At 44.4% G+C, this 17108-nt stretch overlaps 1 protein-coding gene across 1 annotated transcript in view; it reads left to right on the top strand.

The window, feature by feature from the left end:
• ITIH2 (inter-alpha-trypsin inhibitor heavy chain 2) overlaps window positions 1-16850 on the top strand; it is a 35939-nt gene extending 19089 nt beyond the window's left edge. The window contains exons 12-21 of the mRNA XM_041767752.1: window positions 173-354; window positions 1428-1613; window positions 1993-2132; window positions 3662-3831; window positions 7141-7278; window positions 11962-12075; window positions 12474-12672; window positions 13230-13402; window positions 14759-14870; window positions 16541-16850. Coding sequence (XP_041623686.1) covers window positions 173-354; window positions 1428-1613; window positions 1993-2132; window positions 3662-3831; window positions 7141-7278; window positions 11962-12075; window positions 12474-12672; window positions 13230-13402; window positions 14759-14870; window positions 16541-16688 — 1562 coding nt within the window. The 3' untranslated portion in view covers window positions 16689-16850. The remainder of the gene's footprint in view (window positions 1-172; window positions 355-1427; window positions 1614-1992; window positions 2133-3661; window positions 3832-7140; window positions 7279-11961; window positions 12076-12473; window positions 12673-13229; window positions 13403-14758; window positions 14871-16540) is intronic.
• Window positions 16851-17108: the final 258 nt, after the last annotated feature.

Genomic DNA, 17108 nt, shown 5'->3' with positions numbered 1-17108 from the left:
TTCCCTATATGTGAGGGCAGCTACAAAAAAACCCCTAGAAGTTGAGTCTCTGGGTCAAAGGGTAAGCGCATTTTTAATTTGACAAATTCTGTTAAACCACCTTCCGCAGATTTTCCAAAAACACTGTGGCATTGCCCCTCATTCTTTTCCTTTCTGTCATCATCAACTTTAGGTGAACTGAAATTGTCAAAGATTCAAAAAAATGTGAAGCAGAACATACGAGACAACATCTCCTTGTTCAGCTTGGGGATAGGATTTGATGTTGATTATGACTTCTTGAAGAGACTATCCAATGAAAACCGTGGAATCGCACAAAGGATTTATGGAAACCAGGACACATCTTCCCAGCTCAAAGTAACACTTTTTTTCTGTTCTTTCTTCTTCCTCCACTCAAAATCATTCAACCAGCAGTATCTGATGCCTAAAAGAAGACGGCCAGATTTGAGTCACAATTGTCATCATTTCTGCTGCGTTAGGCCGTTAGAATGAGAAAGTCTTCGATTCCTTTCTCACCTCCTTTTGCTTGTGCATCTGCATTGACAATGAGGCGGGAGATGAGAGAGAGATGGGCACACACTCCCTATGCCCTGAGCAAGACTTTCCAGGCGTTATCAAACCTTCTGGGCTTTCCAGTTCCACTAACACACCTGGTCGTTCTTACCGTCATGGCCATTGTTCCCCCTTTAAAGTGCATTGGCGTCTTGGTATCAACTTTTTATAATGCAACACAGATCAAATGATAGCTTGTAAGTGTCCTTAAAGGTAAAAGAGACAAATTACTTGTTTCGTTTGACTACATGGACAAGGAAAAGACGGAGGAGGAGAGGAACACACTTCACGCCACCCTCTGTCATTTCCAGGCTCCATGGGTCAGTTGCAGGCACCATATTTATAGTCAGGGACAGGAAAGGGATAAGAGATCATTTGGGAATATCAACTCAGCTGACTTTTCTTATTATGAGTATTTATGAGCTTTTTATGCTGATCATAAAAGAAAAAAAAAGTGCTAGGCTCTCAAGTCAGAATAATATTCTTAACAATTTTTTAGTTTTTCCATACCTCAGTTCATCTGATAATTGTGAGAATTCTCCTGGTCCCATAGCTTTCCACAGAGATTCTGTGAGGATAAATTAAGAGATGCCAGCTAAGCATTGAGGAATCTCAGCAAAAAGTACTTTAGAGGTTCCTGTGTGACTCAGTTGATTAAGTGTCTGACTCTTGATTTCAGCTCAGGTCACGATCTCAGGGTCAGGAGATGGAGCCATGAGTTGGGCTCTGAGCTGGGTGTGGAGCCTGCTTAAGATTCTCTCTCTTTCCTTCTCCCTCTGCTCCTCCCCCCTCTAAAAAAAGTGCTTTAGACCCATGAAGTGGTATGAAAATAATGATTTCTCTGTTTTTTTGTTTGTTTGTTTTTTAATGAATTATAGAAATTCTACAACCAGGTCTCTACTCCCCTGCTCCGGAACATTCAGTTCAACTATCCCCACATGTCAGTATCAGATGTCACTCAAAACAGTTTTCACAACTATTTTGGAGGCTCAGAGATTGTGGTGGCGGGAAAATTCAACCCTGATAAATTGGAGCAGTTACAGAGCATCATCACTGCAACTTCGGTACTTCCGCTTATCTGCTTATTTTCAAAAATACTAATCGGTCCCCTCGAAACAGTCCATCTTGTATATTAGCCGGTTAATATTTTGCATTCCATGAATCTTGCATGTGGAATAAAATCAATAAAGTGAAAGAGAAGACGTGAGAATATCTATGCCATGGTCAAAGCCATTCTGTAAATTCTTCCCTTTTCATCCCAAAGCCAATCCCAAACCTTGGATGTATGCACTTACTTCCTCTTTTGTATTTTTTGAATTATTTTGCATTTCCCCTGAAGTTATGTAGCTCCCTGATTCACTCACAGTAGATATAAAAAACGTGGCTTGATTAACTGTAGTTTGGCCCCCTCGATGTCTTTCAACTGAATCTTCCATCATCCAGGCTAACACGGAGTTAGTCTTAGAAACTCTGGCCCAGATGGATGACTTGGAGGATTTTCTATCAAAGGACAAGCATGCAGATCCCGATTTCACCAAGAAATTGTGGGCCTATCTGACAATCAACCAACTTCTGGCTGAGCGGTAAGAAGAGTATACATAATGGGGATTTGCAAAAGTAAGAGGTCTGCCTTGAGTATTTTGAAGTAATACACAAAAAGGATGTGGAACCCAGAAAGGCAGCAAATTAATTCAGGCTTTGGATGGTCAATTTCCACTGGTTCCAAACACCTGAAGCAAAGCTGAGTTCACTGTTTTTCCTTCTTTTATTGAGGTCTGACATACATAAAGTGGGTGAAGTGCATGACTTTTAAGAGTACAGTTCAATGAATTCTTATATATGCGTCACCCATGTCATCACCACCTGGATCATTAGAGGCCACTTCTGTCCTCCCTGAAGGGTCCCTTGTTCTCCCCACAGAACCCCCACCCCCACCCACAGTGGAAACCACTGTCACCATCATTTAGTTTTCTGTGACCAAACGTCTTGTAATGATACAACCCATATTCTTGTTTCTGGCTTCTTTCACTGAACACGGTGTCCATGAGAATCCATCATGTTGCTGGGGGGTGTATCAGTAGTTCATTTGCATTTAGTTACGTTTGCAAAGTTTGTAGGCCAACGAGGGATTTATGATTATAGTGCCACCGAAGGACATAGCTCTCTCCTCCATCGCTGGCTTCTCAGCCCCCCGGCCCCGAAACTGCCCAACATAAGAACTAGGCTTCTAAGCAGTGCCTCGTTCTCTGACCACGAGCAGCAGGACAAGTCACAGGTGCTGACGAAGAGAACCACCATGCCCGAGCCCCCTCCCACCTACCAGAGCACATTCCCGGTAGGATGGAGCAGAGTCTTCCGAACTAGGTCAGGGAGACATGAAATACAGTGGTGGGACCGTACCCACAGAGGAAATCCACGGTGTCCGATTAGGAAGCAGCCATGGGGCTGTAGTGGTGGCTTTCAAGTGAGCGAGAACCATCCCTGCCCCTTTCAGAAGCATCCTGGTGCCTTCATGGCCAAAGTACACATACCCTGCGCCCGGCTGGAGTTAGAGCATAGGGACTTTTAAGAAACAGTCCCTGTAAAACGGATGGGTGGGTGCCGGGGGCTTGGGGGGCAGGACGACCAGGCATCACACAGAAGACCTTTAGGGCCGTGAAGCTGCCCTGCATGATTCGGCAACAGTGAACACGTGTCATTGTACGTGTGCCGGAGCCCATAGAACGTACCCCAAGAGCAGACCCTGATGTAAACCACGGATTTGGTGCTGATGAAGTGTCAGTGCAGGTTCACTGGTTGTAACAAATACACCACTCGGGTGGGGGCAGTGTTGATATTGGGGGCGACTGCAGTGTGCGGCGCAGGGAGTATATGGGACATCTCTGTGCTTTCCCTTCAATTTTACCATGAACCTAAAACCCATCTGAAAAATGAAGTCTGTTTGAAAAAAAAAATCCTTAGGATGGCATGGCTAAATAAAATACAAGCTTCGCAGAGCCAGTTAGCGTTCTTGTACCTTGTGGTCCCCAGGGTCCCAGCTGAGCCCCGAATCCGTAGGGCGTGGGCCTGAAGTGCGGTAATGTTCTCGAATGCCTCTATCTCCTAAATACAGAAGTCTGGCTCCTACGGCTGCTAGCAAAAGGAAAATCACAAAAACCATCCTGCAGATGTCTCTGGACCATCACATCCTGACCCCGCTCACCACGATGGTGATTGAGAACGAGGCAGGGGATGAGCGCATGCTGGCCGACTCCCCGCCGCAAGACCACTCCTGCTGCTCAGGTCAGTGCTCCTGGCTGGTGGAGAAATACGACAGGTCAGCTGTAATGTATTTTATTTTTTATTTTTTATTTAAATTCAATTTGCCAACATACTATATGAGCACCCAGTGCTCATCCCATCAAGTGCCCTCCTGCATGCCCTTCAGGGGTCAGCTTCCTCAGCCGACTTCAGGGTGCTCCCCCCTCTGCCTCTCTCCCCCTGCAGCCCTCCTTGTGCTCCCAGTCCTGTGTCCCGGGGGTCTGAGCTCTTCCTGTGGATTTACTTTGAGAGAGTCCATTGCTGTGGTCTTAGAACATTTTTGCTCACTTAGCTCCCAGAGGAATTTTGAGGACCTGTGGACCCCTACACACATGCTTAAGTCAACATTGAACCATTTTGCAACATGCTTCAGTAGTTGCAATGAATTTAATTTGAGGCATAGTGTAAACATTGACTTTTTTTGTTGTTGTTAAAGATTTTATTTATTTACTCATGAGAAACACACAGAGAGAGGCTGAGACACAGGCAGGGGGAGAAGCAGGCTCCCTGCAGGGAGCCCGATGGGGGACTCGATCCCGGGACCCTGGGGTCACGCCCTGAGCCAAAGGCAGATGCTCAACTACTGAGCCACTCAGGCGCCCTGACACTGAACTTTTATTTTTATTATTTTATTTTTTTTTGAACTTTAAAATAAAACTGTTACATCACTGTTTTTAAGTGTACCCAAGGACACGGGATATCAAACTTGGTACTCTCCATCATCCATTAAAAAATACATGAACAAATTCTGTTTTAATTGCTGGACATTTTATAGTGTTTTCTTTTCTAGTTGAACTGGTATTTCCATTTCTGGCAGAATCATGTCTCAATGTAATAAATACACTGCTACCCAGGAAAGTCTTTTATTGATCATCCTGCCCTTCTGCAAGAAAAATGTATATGAATTTAAATTTTTTTCAATTTCTTGTGGCCATTAGATTCTGAGTGTTCAAAAATTTTTTTTAGATTTTTATTAAATTTATTTATAATAATAAATAAAATAAATAAAAATAATAAATTTATTAAATTTATTTATAAAATTATTATATTATTATAATATATAAAAATATAATATACAAATGATATATAATAATTATTATTATTTAATTTTATTAAATTTATTATTTATTAAATTTTATTATATTTTTTCTAGAGTTTTATTAAAACTACTACAGGGATCCGTGGGTGGTGCAGCGGTTTAGCGCCTGCCTTTGGCCCAGGGCGCGATCCTGGAGACCCGGGATCGAATCCCACGTCGGGCTCCCGGTGCATGGAGCCTGCTTCTCCCTCTGCCTATGTCTCTGCCTCTCTCTCTCACTGTGTGCCTATCATAAATAAATAAAAATTAAAAAAAAAATAACTACTACAAGTAGGGCACCTGGGTGGCTTCATTAGTGAAGCTTCTGCCTGCAACTCAGGTCATGATCTCAGGGTCCTGGGATCGAGCCCCACATCAGGTTCCTTGCTCAGCGGGGCATCTGCTTCTCCCTCTCCTTCTGCCTCTCCCCTTCTTGTGCTCTCTCTCTCTCTCAAATGAATAAATAAAATCTTTAACAACAACAACAAAAAGCTACCACAAGTAGATAATTGGTCAAAATAGTGTACAACTATTATACATTCAATATCCATAAATAAAATTTTATTGAAATCATCTTTTAATGAGAAAAAAATGACAGTGTTTTTTTCGAGTATCTATGGGTGAATGCTATTTATTAATAGATTGAAAGAGATCAGATTCAGTGTCAATGCTAAAGAAAAAATTTTAGGGGCACCCCCTGGCTCAGTCAATGGAACATGCGACTCTTGGTCTTGGGGTTGTGAGTTCGAGCCCCAAACTGGGTGTAGAGATTACTTAAAAACAAATCTTAAAAATAAATCTTTTTTAAGCCTAAGTCTTGATAAATCTTGTTGACACAGATAAGTAGATAGGAATGGAATGAATTTGGTTATAGCAATTGTCACTCACTTATAACGTCTTCAAAGTTATATGCAAACTCACATAGGATGTAGTATTCAAAAATTATTTTTAATGATCTAATGCATGACAGCTCACGATCTACTTCAATTCTGCTTAAAGCAAAGAACTGGAAATTGTCTGATTTGCAAACCAATCTGTTTTCCTGGCAATGGATTGGAGTCATTGCATTTTTCGGCACTACACCAATTTTCCCCAGAGGATTTTGGTGAGAGAGCAAGCCTTTCACTTCTAAACTAGTATAAAGAGTTTTCTTAGGAAAAGTGTATGTGGAAGCCGAGAACCTCAAAATTGTCATAAAAGCCACCCATGATTTCTGTGTCCTGTGGAAAGTCATAAGGTGTGCCCAGGGGCCCATGTACCAAGTTTAAAAGATGTGGCTCATCACCTTCTTTCTGCCCTCGCTTTCTTAGGGACTGTCCTGCTGAAACAGTGCTGACAATGGCCTGCATACCCCGGAGGGAACACTTTACACATTATCATTTTGTGCAAGTGACATGCCAGCTTTACTGCAGCGATCCAGGGTTCAAGGACCTCTTACCTCTGGGTGCTGGTTGTAATAGCCTGGGTGCCACAGCTAAATTTATCTCAAGAGAAACTCACCCTAGATAACCTGGCATTTATAAGTGATTTTAAGATGCCTAGGTGAACTGCCATTTGTTTTCTCAACAACAAGAAGGCTGTATATCGGAAAGTAAAATGGACTTTGTTTCCTTTCTTTCTTTTTTTTTTTTTAGGTTTTATTTATTTATTTGAGAGAAAACAAAAAGAGAGAGAGAGAGAGAGAGTACAAGTGGGGGGGAGCAGAGGCAGAGGGAGAGGGAGAAGCAGACTCCTCATTGATCAAGGAGTCCAGTGTGGGGCTGGATTCCAAGACATTGAGATCTGACCTGAGCCAAAGGCAGATGCTTAACCAACTGAGCCACCCAGACACCCCTAAAATGAACTTTTTGAAACCAGAAGGGGAAACTACTTGGTTGATAAACTCAGTAATTTAGATAGTTGGTGAGGAAATAGGAGCAGATCCAGGCAGAGACCGACTATAATCCAGGACTTCTCCAGGGGCTGCTGTGGACAACCTTCTCCAGCCTCTGTGAGGCAGTTCCTAGAGCCCCAGTCCCAGACTCTTCAGAGAACACTACGGCAGGCCCATAAAGACAGAAGGAGCTGGAAGAGAGAAAATTCTGGAACAAAATTAATGAGAGAAAACCTTAGCTGAGAACACAGGGTCTGCATAAAACAAATTCTTGAAGTTGTAAGAAATCTCTCTGGGAAAGTAAGCTTGGAAACTAACAGAGACAGGTTTTTCCACACAGGTGCCCTGTATTATGGCAACAAAGTTGCTTCGAATTCAGTCCCATCTTGGGTCAACCCTTCCCCAACGCCCAGGATCCCAATGCCAGTGCTGGGAGCTCAAGTGCTGGAGGCCACACCTCCCCCACATGTGATGAGAGGTAAGAGACCTTTACCACTGCTTTCACGTCCTGGCTCCCAATCGGATCACAATCCTGTGGAGCATATACATACATTTGAGAGGTCCTGGTAAACCAGATGACTTTTATGGGCATGGTTGACCTCCAGTGAAAGAAGACAGTTGTGTGTGTTCATCAGCTTGGGCCGCCATACCCAGAGCCCCTAGCTGGGTGGTCTAAACAACAGACGTTTATTTGTCACTATTCTAGAGGTAGGGAAGTCCAAGACCATCGTGCCAGCTAGGTCAGCTCTCCGTGTCTCCTCTCATCGGGGCACCAATCCCATCCTGGGGACCCCACTTCCAAACATCATCCTGTTGGTGGTTAGGGCTCCTATGTACGAATTTTGGGGGTACAACTGGGTCCATACCACTCCATCTCCAAGTGTATGATATGAACCCTCTGGAACGGAAGGGATGCTCTTTCTCATGCTGGGTGGGCCAATGGGGTATCAATGCAAAGAACATTCTTTTTGGAGATTGCGTGTGAACTTACTAAGTTACTTCATGTTGCTGCACATTGCAAGTAGGCATAACTATACTTATGCAGCCAGGTTGTTGACACCGTGTGAAGCCATCTGAAAGGGCTAGCACATTAGAGCTGATACATAAAGGCTATTATTAAGGATCAGAAGCCATAAATTTTGCCATAAAAATGACTTTAATGTTGTTTCCTATTGTTTTTCTCTCCTTCCAAATCTGGCATTTGCCACCTTTCCCCACAGAGGTGACGGCTGCCTGGCGATCAGCTAGCAAGTGTAGAAAGCCTGTGCACTTCCTCCCCTTTCTTTTTTTCTTAGAAAGGAGTACATTTCAACAATCAGAGAGACAGCACATCCCTCTCCCTGTGGGAAGGTCCAGATAGGGGGCTTGATTGGGGTGGTTTGAAATTTCAATAGCAGAGTAGCTCCCGATGTCCCTGGACGTGTACAGCTTTTCTAGACTGCCTGGAATGCAGACTTTTTTAGCAAGAACATTTCTGACTGTCGGAATGGATTTCTCAAGACTGTATACCCACCACTCCCTGAAACCATATTGTAACAGAGAAAATGTAGCGGGGACATCGAATCTATTTGTAGAGTGAGTGCATCTCTCCCCCCAACCACCCCTGATGGCTTGTCTCTAAAATGACTATTAGTGGGCCCAAAGTGATTTGCTTCTTCGCTCTTCCATCAGGGGCCGTGCTTCATCCAGGGGCCTCTCCACTGCCCTCCCCAGCACGTCCAGCAACAGGGCCTGAGGAGGGACTCTGCCCCGAGCTTTCAGTTAGCAGTGCTAACTTAACAACACAGCACGCGTGGGGAGGGCAGCCGTGTGAAAGGTTAGAGTGCTGACAAAATTGCCATCTTTACCCTGTTGAGTGGCTCTCAGAGCAAGAGACAGGGCATCAGAATACATGAAATTTGAAAGAATATTATTTAAACTTGTTAGACAATGATTATTTGGGCTGCATACTAAAGAGAGAGTAAGAATAACAAAATTCGTTTGCTTTTGTTCATTCTTCTAAAAGCACCTATGGCAGGTGCACGAGCCGCTCACACTATTGCTTTGCAAAACAAAGCTTCTGTGGAAACACGGAGAGAGAAAGCTAACTTCATTTTCAATATTCTTTCCAGTATGAATGCAGCGGTTCCTCCAGGTGTATGTAGTCACCCGTATGATGCAGTCAAAGGGACAAGGTCTTGAGAGTCCAAGAGTTCTGGGGTCAAACTCTGCCCACGTGAGAGGGGGACCCAGGCTCTGGAACCCCCCTGGGTCTCAGTGAGCCCACCTGTAAAATGGAGCTGGTGATAAATTGCAGAGTGGTTATAACGTTGGTTCCTGGTTCCTCATAGAGACTCATTAACCCCCGGTCCTCAGGAACCTATGAAGTCGTCACAGAGTCCTCAATCTACCCTCAACCTGTTCTAAATGTAAGGCCACACAGACTCCCCTAATTTGATGTATCATTTCTGCTGCCTAGAATGATATCAAATCAATATGGCAGCACTGATTTGGGATTATTCACCAGCAGGTCTGATTAGTGGGATTTTGGTAAAATTAAAATGGCAAAATCAATGGTTATCTTTAATAAGAGCAATATCCTTCAAAAAAATTTCAAAACACTATATTTATGTAAAGGAAGAGGTTACCTTAACAAAATGATTTGGGGGGGTGGGGGAATGACAACCTTTGTTCTGTGTTTTAATGATGCCCTCTAGTGCCCAGCTCAACACAAAATCAATTAACCAAGTATTTACTCACAGCAAGAGTTTAGTGGTGTGAGGGGTGCAAAGAAGTGCAAGATTGTATTCCTGCTCTGGATTAGCTTATCTTGCATTTCGTGTTCCAAAACACACACTTGAAAATGAATGAGCGTATCGGAGTGGGTGGGACAGTGGGCTTGTTATCAGACAGCTTGGCTTTGGTCATAGCTCTGCCACTTACTAACAGGTCACCTGTCCTCTGCGAGGATACGTGAGGAGTTGAGTTGATGTTTGCATGGGGCTTCGCGATGCTATCTAGATCACGGCAGCCTCTCAAGGAGTGGAAGCCTGCTCTTCCAGTTTCATTCTGGAGACACAAGCACTGCAGTTCCTACCATACAGACCTTCCTCTCTCCACTGCCTTCGATGGCTGAGGCTGGAAGCCTGGCAGTGCTGAAGCATGCCTCTGCACTCGGATTCTATCACCTGTCTCTGGATTTTTCCCTCCTGCACCCATCCCATTTCCCATTGAATCTACTGTCTCTTGCCTGGGTTACTGCTGCACTGGCTGCTAACCAATCTTTTCATGTCCACGTTCCAAGACTTAATGTATACCCTGACAAGTGATTTCCCTGAAATCAAATCATGTCATATTTATTTTCAAAAACTTCACATAGCTCCTAACTTAGAGCTCCATTCCTTGGCGCCATGCTCCATCTCCATGACCCCTTTTCAGTCTTTTCCTCCATTCCTTCCAGAACCCATCCCCTGGTTACACTGAGCTACTTTGCTCAAAAATCACCAACATTTATACCTCCAAGCTGTGCCTTGTTCTGTGCACTCAGAATAAAATCTGTCTCTCCTGTGTCTCTTGCCTTTCCTAGCTTCTAGATGCTTTGTGCGAACCCCTTCACAAGGCCTTTCACTGCTGGCCAGGCGGAGTTGGTCACCACTTCATCTTTACTCTCAGGGCATTGCCCTTGGGCCATTGTTGTGCCATTTATTTTATTCTCTGACCTCAGTGGTTGGGTCTATCTCTAAGAAAGAAAAACTACTAAGGAAACCAATTATTCACGATATTCGTTAGACATGCACCGTCATAAAGACTTTACTCAAGGGAGTGGGGGGGGGCGTCACCATGGGCATGAGGACCCCCATCACAGGGCCTTGCTGTTGGGTGGGGAAGATTGGGCTCAGCTCCAAATACAGCATGGCACAGTGGGAGTTTATAGACAAAAACAGGGGGGAGGCTGTGGGTGGAAAATCACTAAGAGGAAACATCAGGAAGAAGGAGGATTCTGGCCAAACCCATCCAACAGGATTCTTGCAGAAGGCAGTCAGGTGATCAGATGTCACCTGGAGGGCGTTGCGGGATGAGGAGCCCACTATATCAAGGGGATCAGTATGGAGGGTGGAGATACTAGGTAAGCCAAGCTACTAGGATTCTTGCTAAACCTGGACAATGCAGGGGGTCCTGGGTGGCTGAGTCAGTGAATCGTCTGCCTTCAGCTCGTCATGATCTCAGGGTCCTGGGATGGAGCCCCACAGTGGGCTCCCTGCTCCACAGGGAGTCGGCTTCTCCCTCTCCCTCTGCTCCTCCACCTGCTTGTGTGCTCTCTCATTCTCTCTCTCTCTCTCTCTCTGTCAAATAAAGTCTTAAAAAAATTGATCTGTTAAAAAAATTGGAAAATACAGAGACAGACATGCAAGTCCAAAAGCTGAGGACTAATTGAAAAGGTCGGGGGAGCCTAAGCGAAGTTTGATCAAGGAGAGAATCTTGGTCACTCTTTCATTAAATTATGACTTTCTTGAAGGTCTTATAAATAAGACCATGACTTATGTATAGATACATCAAACATTGCCTGATTCAGTGCTTTGGACAGAGTTGGGTTTTTTTTCCTCATTAACTCTTTGTTGAATGATTAAACAAACAAACGAGTAAGAAATACCAGCCAGAATAAGGTCATCCAGTAGCAAAGGAGCTCTTTGTTGAGTGTAGCTTGATGCTTCATTGCTCTTGGAATTGATTAATATCAATCTATATGCCAAAAAATAATATTATGTCACCTTTATTTTTATGTATTGTCTGTAGCTACTCAAAACGTACATATTTTTATCTATCTATATACAACACTCGCTGTATACACGTATATATGTGTATATACATAGTGTGTATGTGTGCTTTTCTTATTGTGTCTTATTTATTCATTTTTTATCTCTAGCCTAGATCATATGTGATAGCTTCAGAATAAGTATACCCTATATTGTAAAATAACTTAAAACTCTTAACAGAAGCTTCATGAGGAAGGGACAATGGGGACGGACCACTAGGCCCCGAAGCTCTAGAACAGAATCTGGCATCTAGTAGAAGCATCATAAATATTTGTTAAGTTAAAGATGTTCAGGAATAAAGTGCTTGCTCCATGTCACCTTCCTTCCTATGATTTTGCTTGATTTTGCTTTCTCTGTATGTTTTCCAGTTGAAAATGACCCACACTTCATCATTTACCTGCCAAAAAGTGAAAAGAATATTTGTTTCAATATCGACTCAGAACCTGGAAAAATTCTCAACCTTGTTTCTGATCCAGAATCAGGTAAAATAAAAATATACTATATTTGAAATAGGCAATTAATCACTGTCATGTTTCACTGTCGTACCTTGGATTTCTTTCTTTCCCACCTTAATAGAAATCCTGTACTTTTCAAACCCTGACAGTTAGTGAGAATGAATTATAAATATATTCCTAAGGGAATCAGAATAGCTAAGAAACTGAGTATGAACTAGCAGATCTTATTGTGATATAATTCATTTAAAGTATGATGAGACATAGTAACAAAGTGAGCATGGCATAGGAAAAAATGTAAGTCCTAAGCAAAAAAAGATAATAATTTTCCCCTATTGTCCAGTTTTATAAATTTGAGTTATGGTGCCCCAATGTACAAAAACATGGTGCACAGAGAGAGAGAGAAAAAAGCATGTTTTCTTCCACAGGGATTTTGGTCAATGGAGAGCTCATTGGTGCCAAGAAACCCAAGAATGAAAAACTCCGCACCTATTTTGGAAAACTGGGATTTTATTTCCAAAGTGAAGACGTGAAAGTAGAAATCAGCACTGAGACCATCACCCTGAGCCGGGGCTCCCGGACGTCCGTCCTGTCCTGGTCTGACACAGCTCACGTCATTAATCACAGGCGAGTACGATCACATCCGGATTCAGACCTGTCCTCCACGTGAGACCGCGTGAATAAATGCAGAAATCTCTGATAAAAGCGTAGAACTTACCATCGTGGTTTTAAATGTGAAGCTGAGGTTCAGGAAGAATTTTGTGACCTACTGCCCGGTCCCTGGCCGCAGAGTCCACGTCTTTTGGCCACCGAGTGTCTCAGTGCCAGCTGAGGCCTGGCGTGTAGTAAGGGCTCAGTAAATACACGTTGGATAAGTAAATGAACCCAACAAAAACCCCCAGCCAACTCCCTGTCAGGGCATGCCCAGAACACCAGGATTGCGTCTTACGAGTCATGGTTTCCTGTTATTACCTGTTAATTGTTTTTATACAAACATCTAAATGGACTGAATTCCAGAGCTGGGAGTGAAAGCAGCATTCTGTGGCAAAAATGTTGTAGAGAGGGCTTCGTGCACTAGTGGGACCACCCAGGACGGGATGGCGAGCCCGTGTTCACGGAGGGAGGAATGGCTTCCTAAACAGTGTGTTCTGGAAACGCTGACTCCATGTTGGTTTTCACACCAGGGTGCTCGTCTCTGTGAAGAAAGAGCAAACTGTGACCATCACCCTGGATAAAGACATGTCCTTCTCTGTTTTACTCCATCGCGTTTGGAAGAAGCATCCCGTCAATGTAGACTTTTTGGGGATCTACGTTCCCCCCACAAACAAGTTTTCACCTAAAGCCCACGGACTCATAGGTACAGTGTTTCGTGACCACCCGGCAAGGGGGGGGGCTGCTCGGTCTCGAGCAACTTTGGAGGGTAGAACTTGGGCAAGTAAGTGACTGGGGCTCAAAGGACAGGTTGGGGCCATGCTCTGTGCCTGGCTCTTGATTTACACCAGTGACTAGGCCACACCTGGGCCAATGCCATTGGGGCCAGAAATGTTTACTGTCACTCAGGTTCCCCTAGAAACAAGGCCTGTGATGCAGGGCCTCGGAGGGAGGGCAGGCTCTAGTTTGGAACTCAAAGCAACAGGTTTAGGCCAGAGCCTCTGTGGTTTCTGTAGGACAAGGTAGGGTGAGGTGGTTCCAGGTTGGCTAGCCTGCAACATCTCGGCAGGCTTGGGGCTCTAGGGTGGCCTCTGCTCACCTGGCTCCTGGCCCTGGAATGGCTTCCAGGTCACGCAGGCCAGCTAGAAGAGGTCTGGCTTGCTCCGGTCTGAGTCCTCTGCTGTCTTTCAGAATCAGCTAGCTCTGGGAGGGGCAGTCTCTCCCCAGCTGGTCAGGGTTTTTGATATTAGATCATAATACATGGGGACACCTGAGTCGCTCAGTGGTTGAGCATCTGCCTTCGGCTCAGGGCCTGATCCTGGGGTCCTGGGATCGAGTCCCCACTTCAGCCTCCCTGCAGGAAGCTTGCATCTCCCTCTCCCTATGTCTCTGCCTCTCTGTATGTCTCTCATGAATAAATAAATAAAATCTTTTTAAAAAATCCTCATACACAAAGGATAGCAAACATGATTCATACAGCCCAGCACAGCCATGCAGGGTGACTCAGGGATGCTCTAGCCAAGACTGTTGGCTGTTGCAGGTGAGGTTTTCCCAGAACCAGGATTTCATCCTCACACTCTGGGCAACTTAGAGCCACAGGATACATTTTCGGTTTTATGCTGGAGATTTTTTTTCTAACTGAACAGGTAAACTGGTTTGGGAAGTCTATGATAACAAGCAGGGCGTCTAGGTCCCCTTTCCCTACTTTCTAAGGAATGGTTCCAGTTTAAGCATGTGACATCACAAACTTGTCTCTGTGATTTAAGCTATGTGGCAGGTGCTCACCTGTACCTCCCCACCCCCAGCACCGGGGCGTTCTTGTCTACTTCTCGTCCGGTAGGTCAGCCTTGTATGTCAGATGAATGTGGGGCTAGGGGCCCAGCATCACTCTTGGGAAGGACCCATCCCTCCCATTGCTCTGTCCTTCTCTTAATATGTCTTTCTACCCCAGAAATTCTGGAGGGAGGACCAAAATGAAGCCGGGGTCAAATGATGATGAGGCTGTTTTAGTTATTTACCCTTGGGTTCCGCGTAAATCGGCGTCTGCACTTTGTTTCGCTAGGCCAGTTCATGCATGAGCCAAAGATCCGTATCTTCAATGAACGACCTGGAAAGGACCCCAAGAAGCCCGAGGCGAGCATGGAAGTGAAGGGACATACGTTGATTGTCACCAGGTAGGCCGTGGATGCGTACAACAGTAACGGAGAGTGCTCCTACCGGGATTAAACTCACCCAGTGACACAGAAGCAAGGAAAGCTCTTGCAAGTGTTCCCTGTGTCAGACAGAACAGCTCATCAGGAAAGGACACATCCACTACGGTTGCATAAGGATGCTGCAGGCAGGCCAGCTTCACTGCTCTTGGCATTTGATGGCACCTACTTGTCTAGCTAGTCCTTATTTCCAAGAGCCCTGGTCATAAGCTAGATTACTGAGAAAGCTGATCGAAGGAGGAAATTGTAAAAACACCTGTGAACCAGGGCGCCTGGTGGCTCAGTCGGTTGAGCATTGTCCGATTCTTAGTTTCAGCTCGGGTCATGATCCCAGGGTCCTGAGATCGAGCCCTGAGTCAGGCTCTGGGCTCAGCTAGCTTGGAGGCTGCTTGAGATGTGCTCTCCCCCTTCCCACCTTTCTCAAAATAAATAGTAAAATAAATATTTAAAAAAAAATACCCGTGAACCATAGAGCTAGAGAATGAACGTATATGTTTAGGTAAGACTGGAGTCTTCTTCCTGAGTATGAATCTAAAGAATGCATTTCTGTGTAGCTTATCTCACACAAGCCCTATCTGCGTGCTTCACTCTGAAGTGAGAATTGCAGATTGCAAAGCATTCTCAGTGTAACATTCTTATGGGTCTTTTCAGTTTCTCCTAATCCTCTACGGCAGTCTCCCCTGTGCTGATAGCATTTTAAAGCAGTTTTTTTTTTTTTTTTTTTTTTTTTTTTGCGTTTTAAGAGTTTTCACAAAGCAATCCACTTAGCTCTATAAGAAATGACTTTCTTTGCACACGGATGTCATTGGCTTCCACGTAAGTATGCAATGAAATTGCGGTGCTAATTAAGTCCGACGTACCACCACAAATAGATTCAGGAAGTAAAATGATGAACTCTTAGTGAGGACGCCAGTCACCTGGCTCCGGCTGACTGGAGACCAGTGAATTACCAATGGGCGTCAGTGAGCATATTTGAGGAGGAAATGGTGAGCACAGTTAATCATAGTAGTTATCTGAGATTTGTAAACGCACATCGGCTATCCTCCAATGACAAAGGTAAATGATGGGCCTCAAGTTCAGGGACTGCAAGCACCTTGTGATGCAAAATACTTGAAAGATCGTGAGTGACAATACGCCCTATGCCTTTTTTAATTCATTGGCTTATTTGTCCTTTACGTGAAAGGCATGAATTTCTCAGAAAGAGCTGGCATCACCCTTAGATAGGACACTCACCTGCCCAGGGAAGGTGAGAGGCATCTCAGATTCGTCCTGCAGGTGACACGTGCAGTAGGCCCACAGCACGTCGGCGTTTGGTTCCCACCTTTGTTCCGTGTGAAAGTTAATTTGCACTCTTCACCTTGCTGGAAAAATCTGTATCGGTACATCTCTAAAGGGTTATTTGAATGATCTAAGGATACACGGCTGATTCTCTGCTCTTCCAACACCAAGCCCCAGAGAATGATGTTCAGTACAGCCTGGGGAGTAGAGATGGGTGGGGGCAAGCAGAAAGGGTTCAAGAAGGTTGCAACGAACCGCAAAGTGGGGGTGGGGGTGGGGATATGTCTCCTTTCCAGACATGCAGGCTGGCCAAGCCTTGGTCTGTGCTCTAACCATACACACCATTTCCCTTGCAGAGGTCTGCAGAAAGACTACCGAACAGATCGAGTGTTTGGAACAGACGTCTCCTGTTGGTTTGTGCACAACAGTGGGAAGGGTTTCATCGATGGACATTACAAGGATTACTTTGTGCCTCAGCTTTATAGCTTTCTCAAAAGGCCTTAAAGATTGATAGCTTTGGAAATTATCTGTTGTATGTACGGCTTTTCCCTGCCACTTTTGCAGTCATTCTTCAGTCCAGATAATTAAAAAACTAACCGGACGTCATGGTGGTTTTATAAAACCTGTTAATTACATCTGAAGAAAATAAATACTTTGCAAAGAAGATCTAGGATTTTGTTGAGTTTTCCAATGTTGAGATGTCATGCAAAGGAAAGCTGCTTTGGTGAGTCAGACTGGCATCTGGACATAGCCTGAAATTTGGCATTTACTATGATGATCTCATTATTCTCAAGGGTCAGGTAGGCTGAGTACATTCTTATGCTCTCAGGTACATGGGATGTTCCTTTCGGAGAAGGTTATTTGGCGTATATTGAGTAAGAATGTGGAGGTTACTTGATCTTAATTGTTCTGTGGCTGTAAATA

Source organism: Vulpes lagopus, chromosome 8, assembly GCF_018345385.1.
Source record: "Vulpes lagopus strain Blue_001 chromosome 8, ASM1834538v1, whole genome shotgun sequence".
NCBI classification, from domain to species: domain Eukaryota; kingdom Metazoa; phylum Chordata; class Mammalia; order Carnivora; family Canidae; genus Vulpes; species Vulpes lagopus.
The sequence above is the reverse complement of the archived record's forward strand: the minus strand, read 5'-3'. Positions and strand labels throughout refer to the sequence as shown.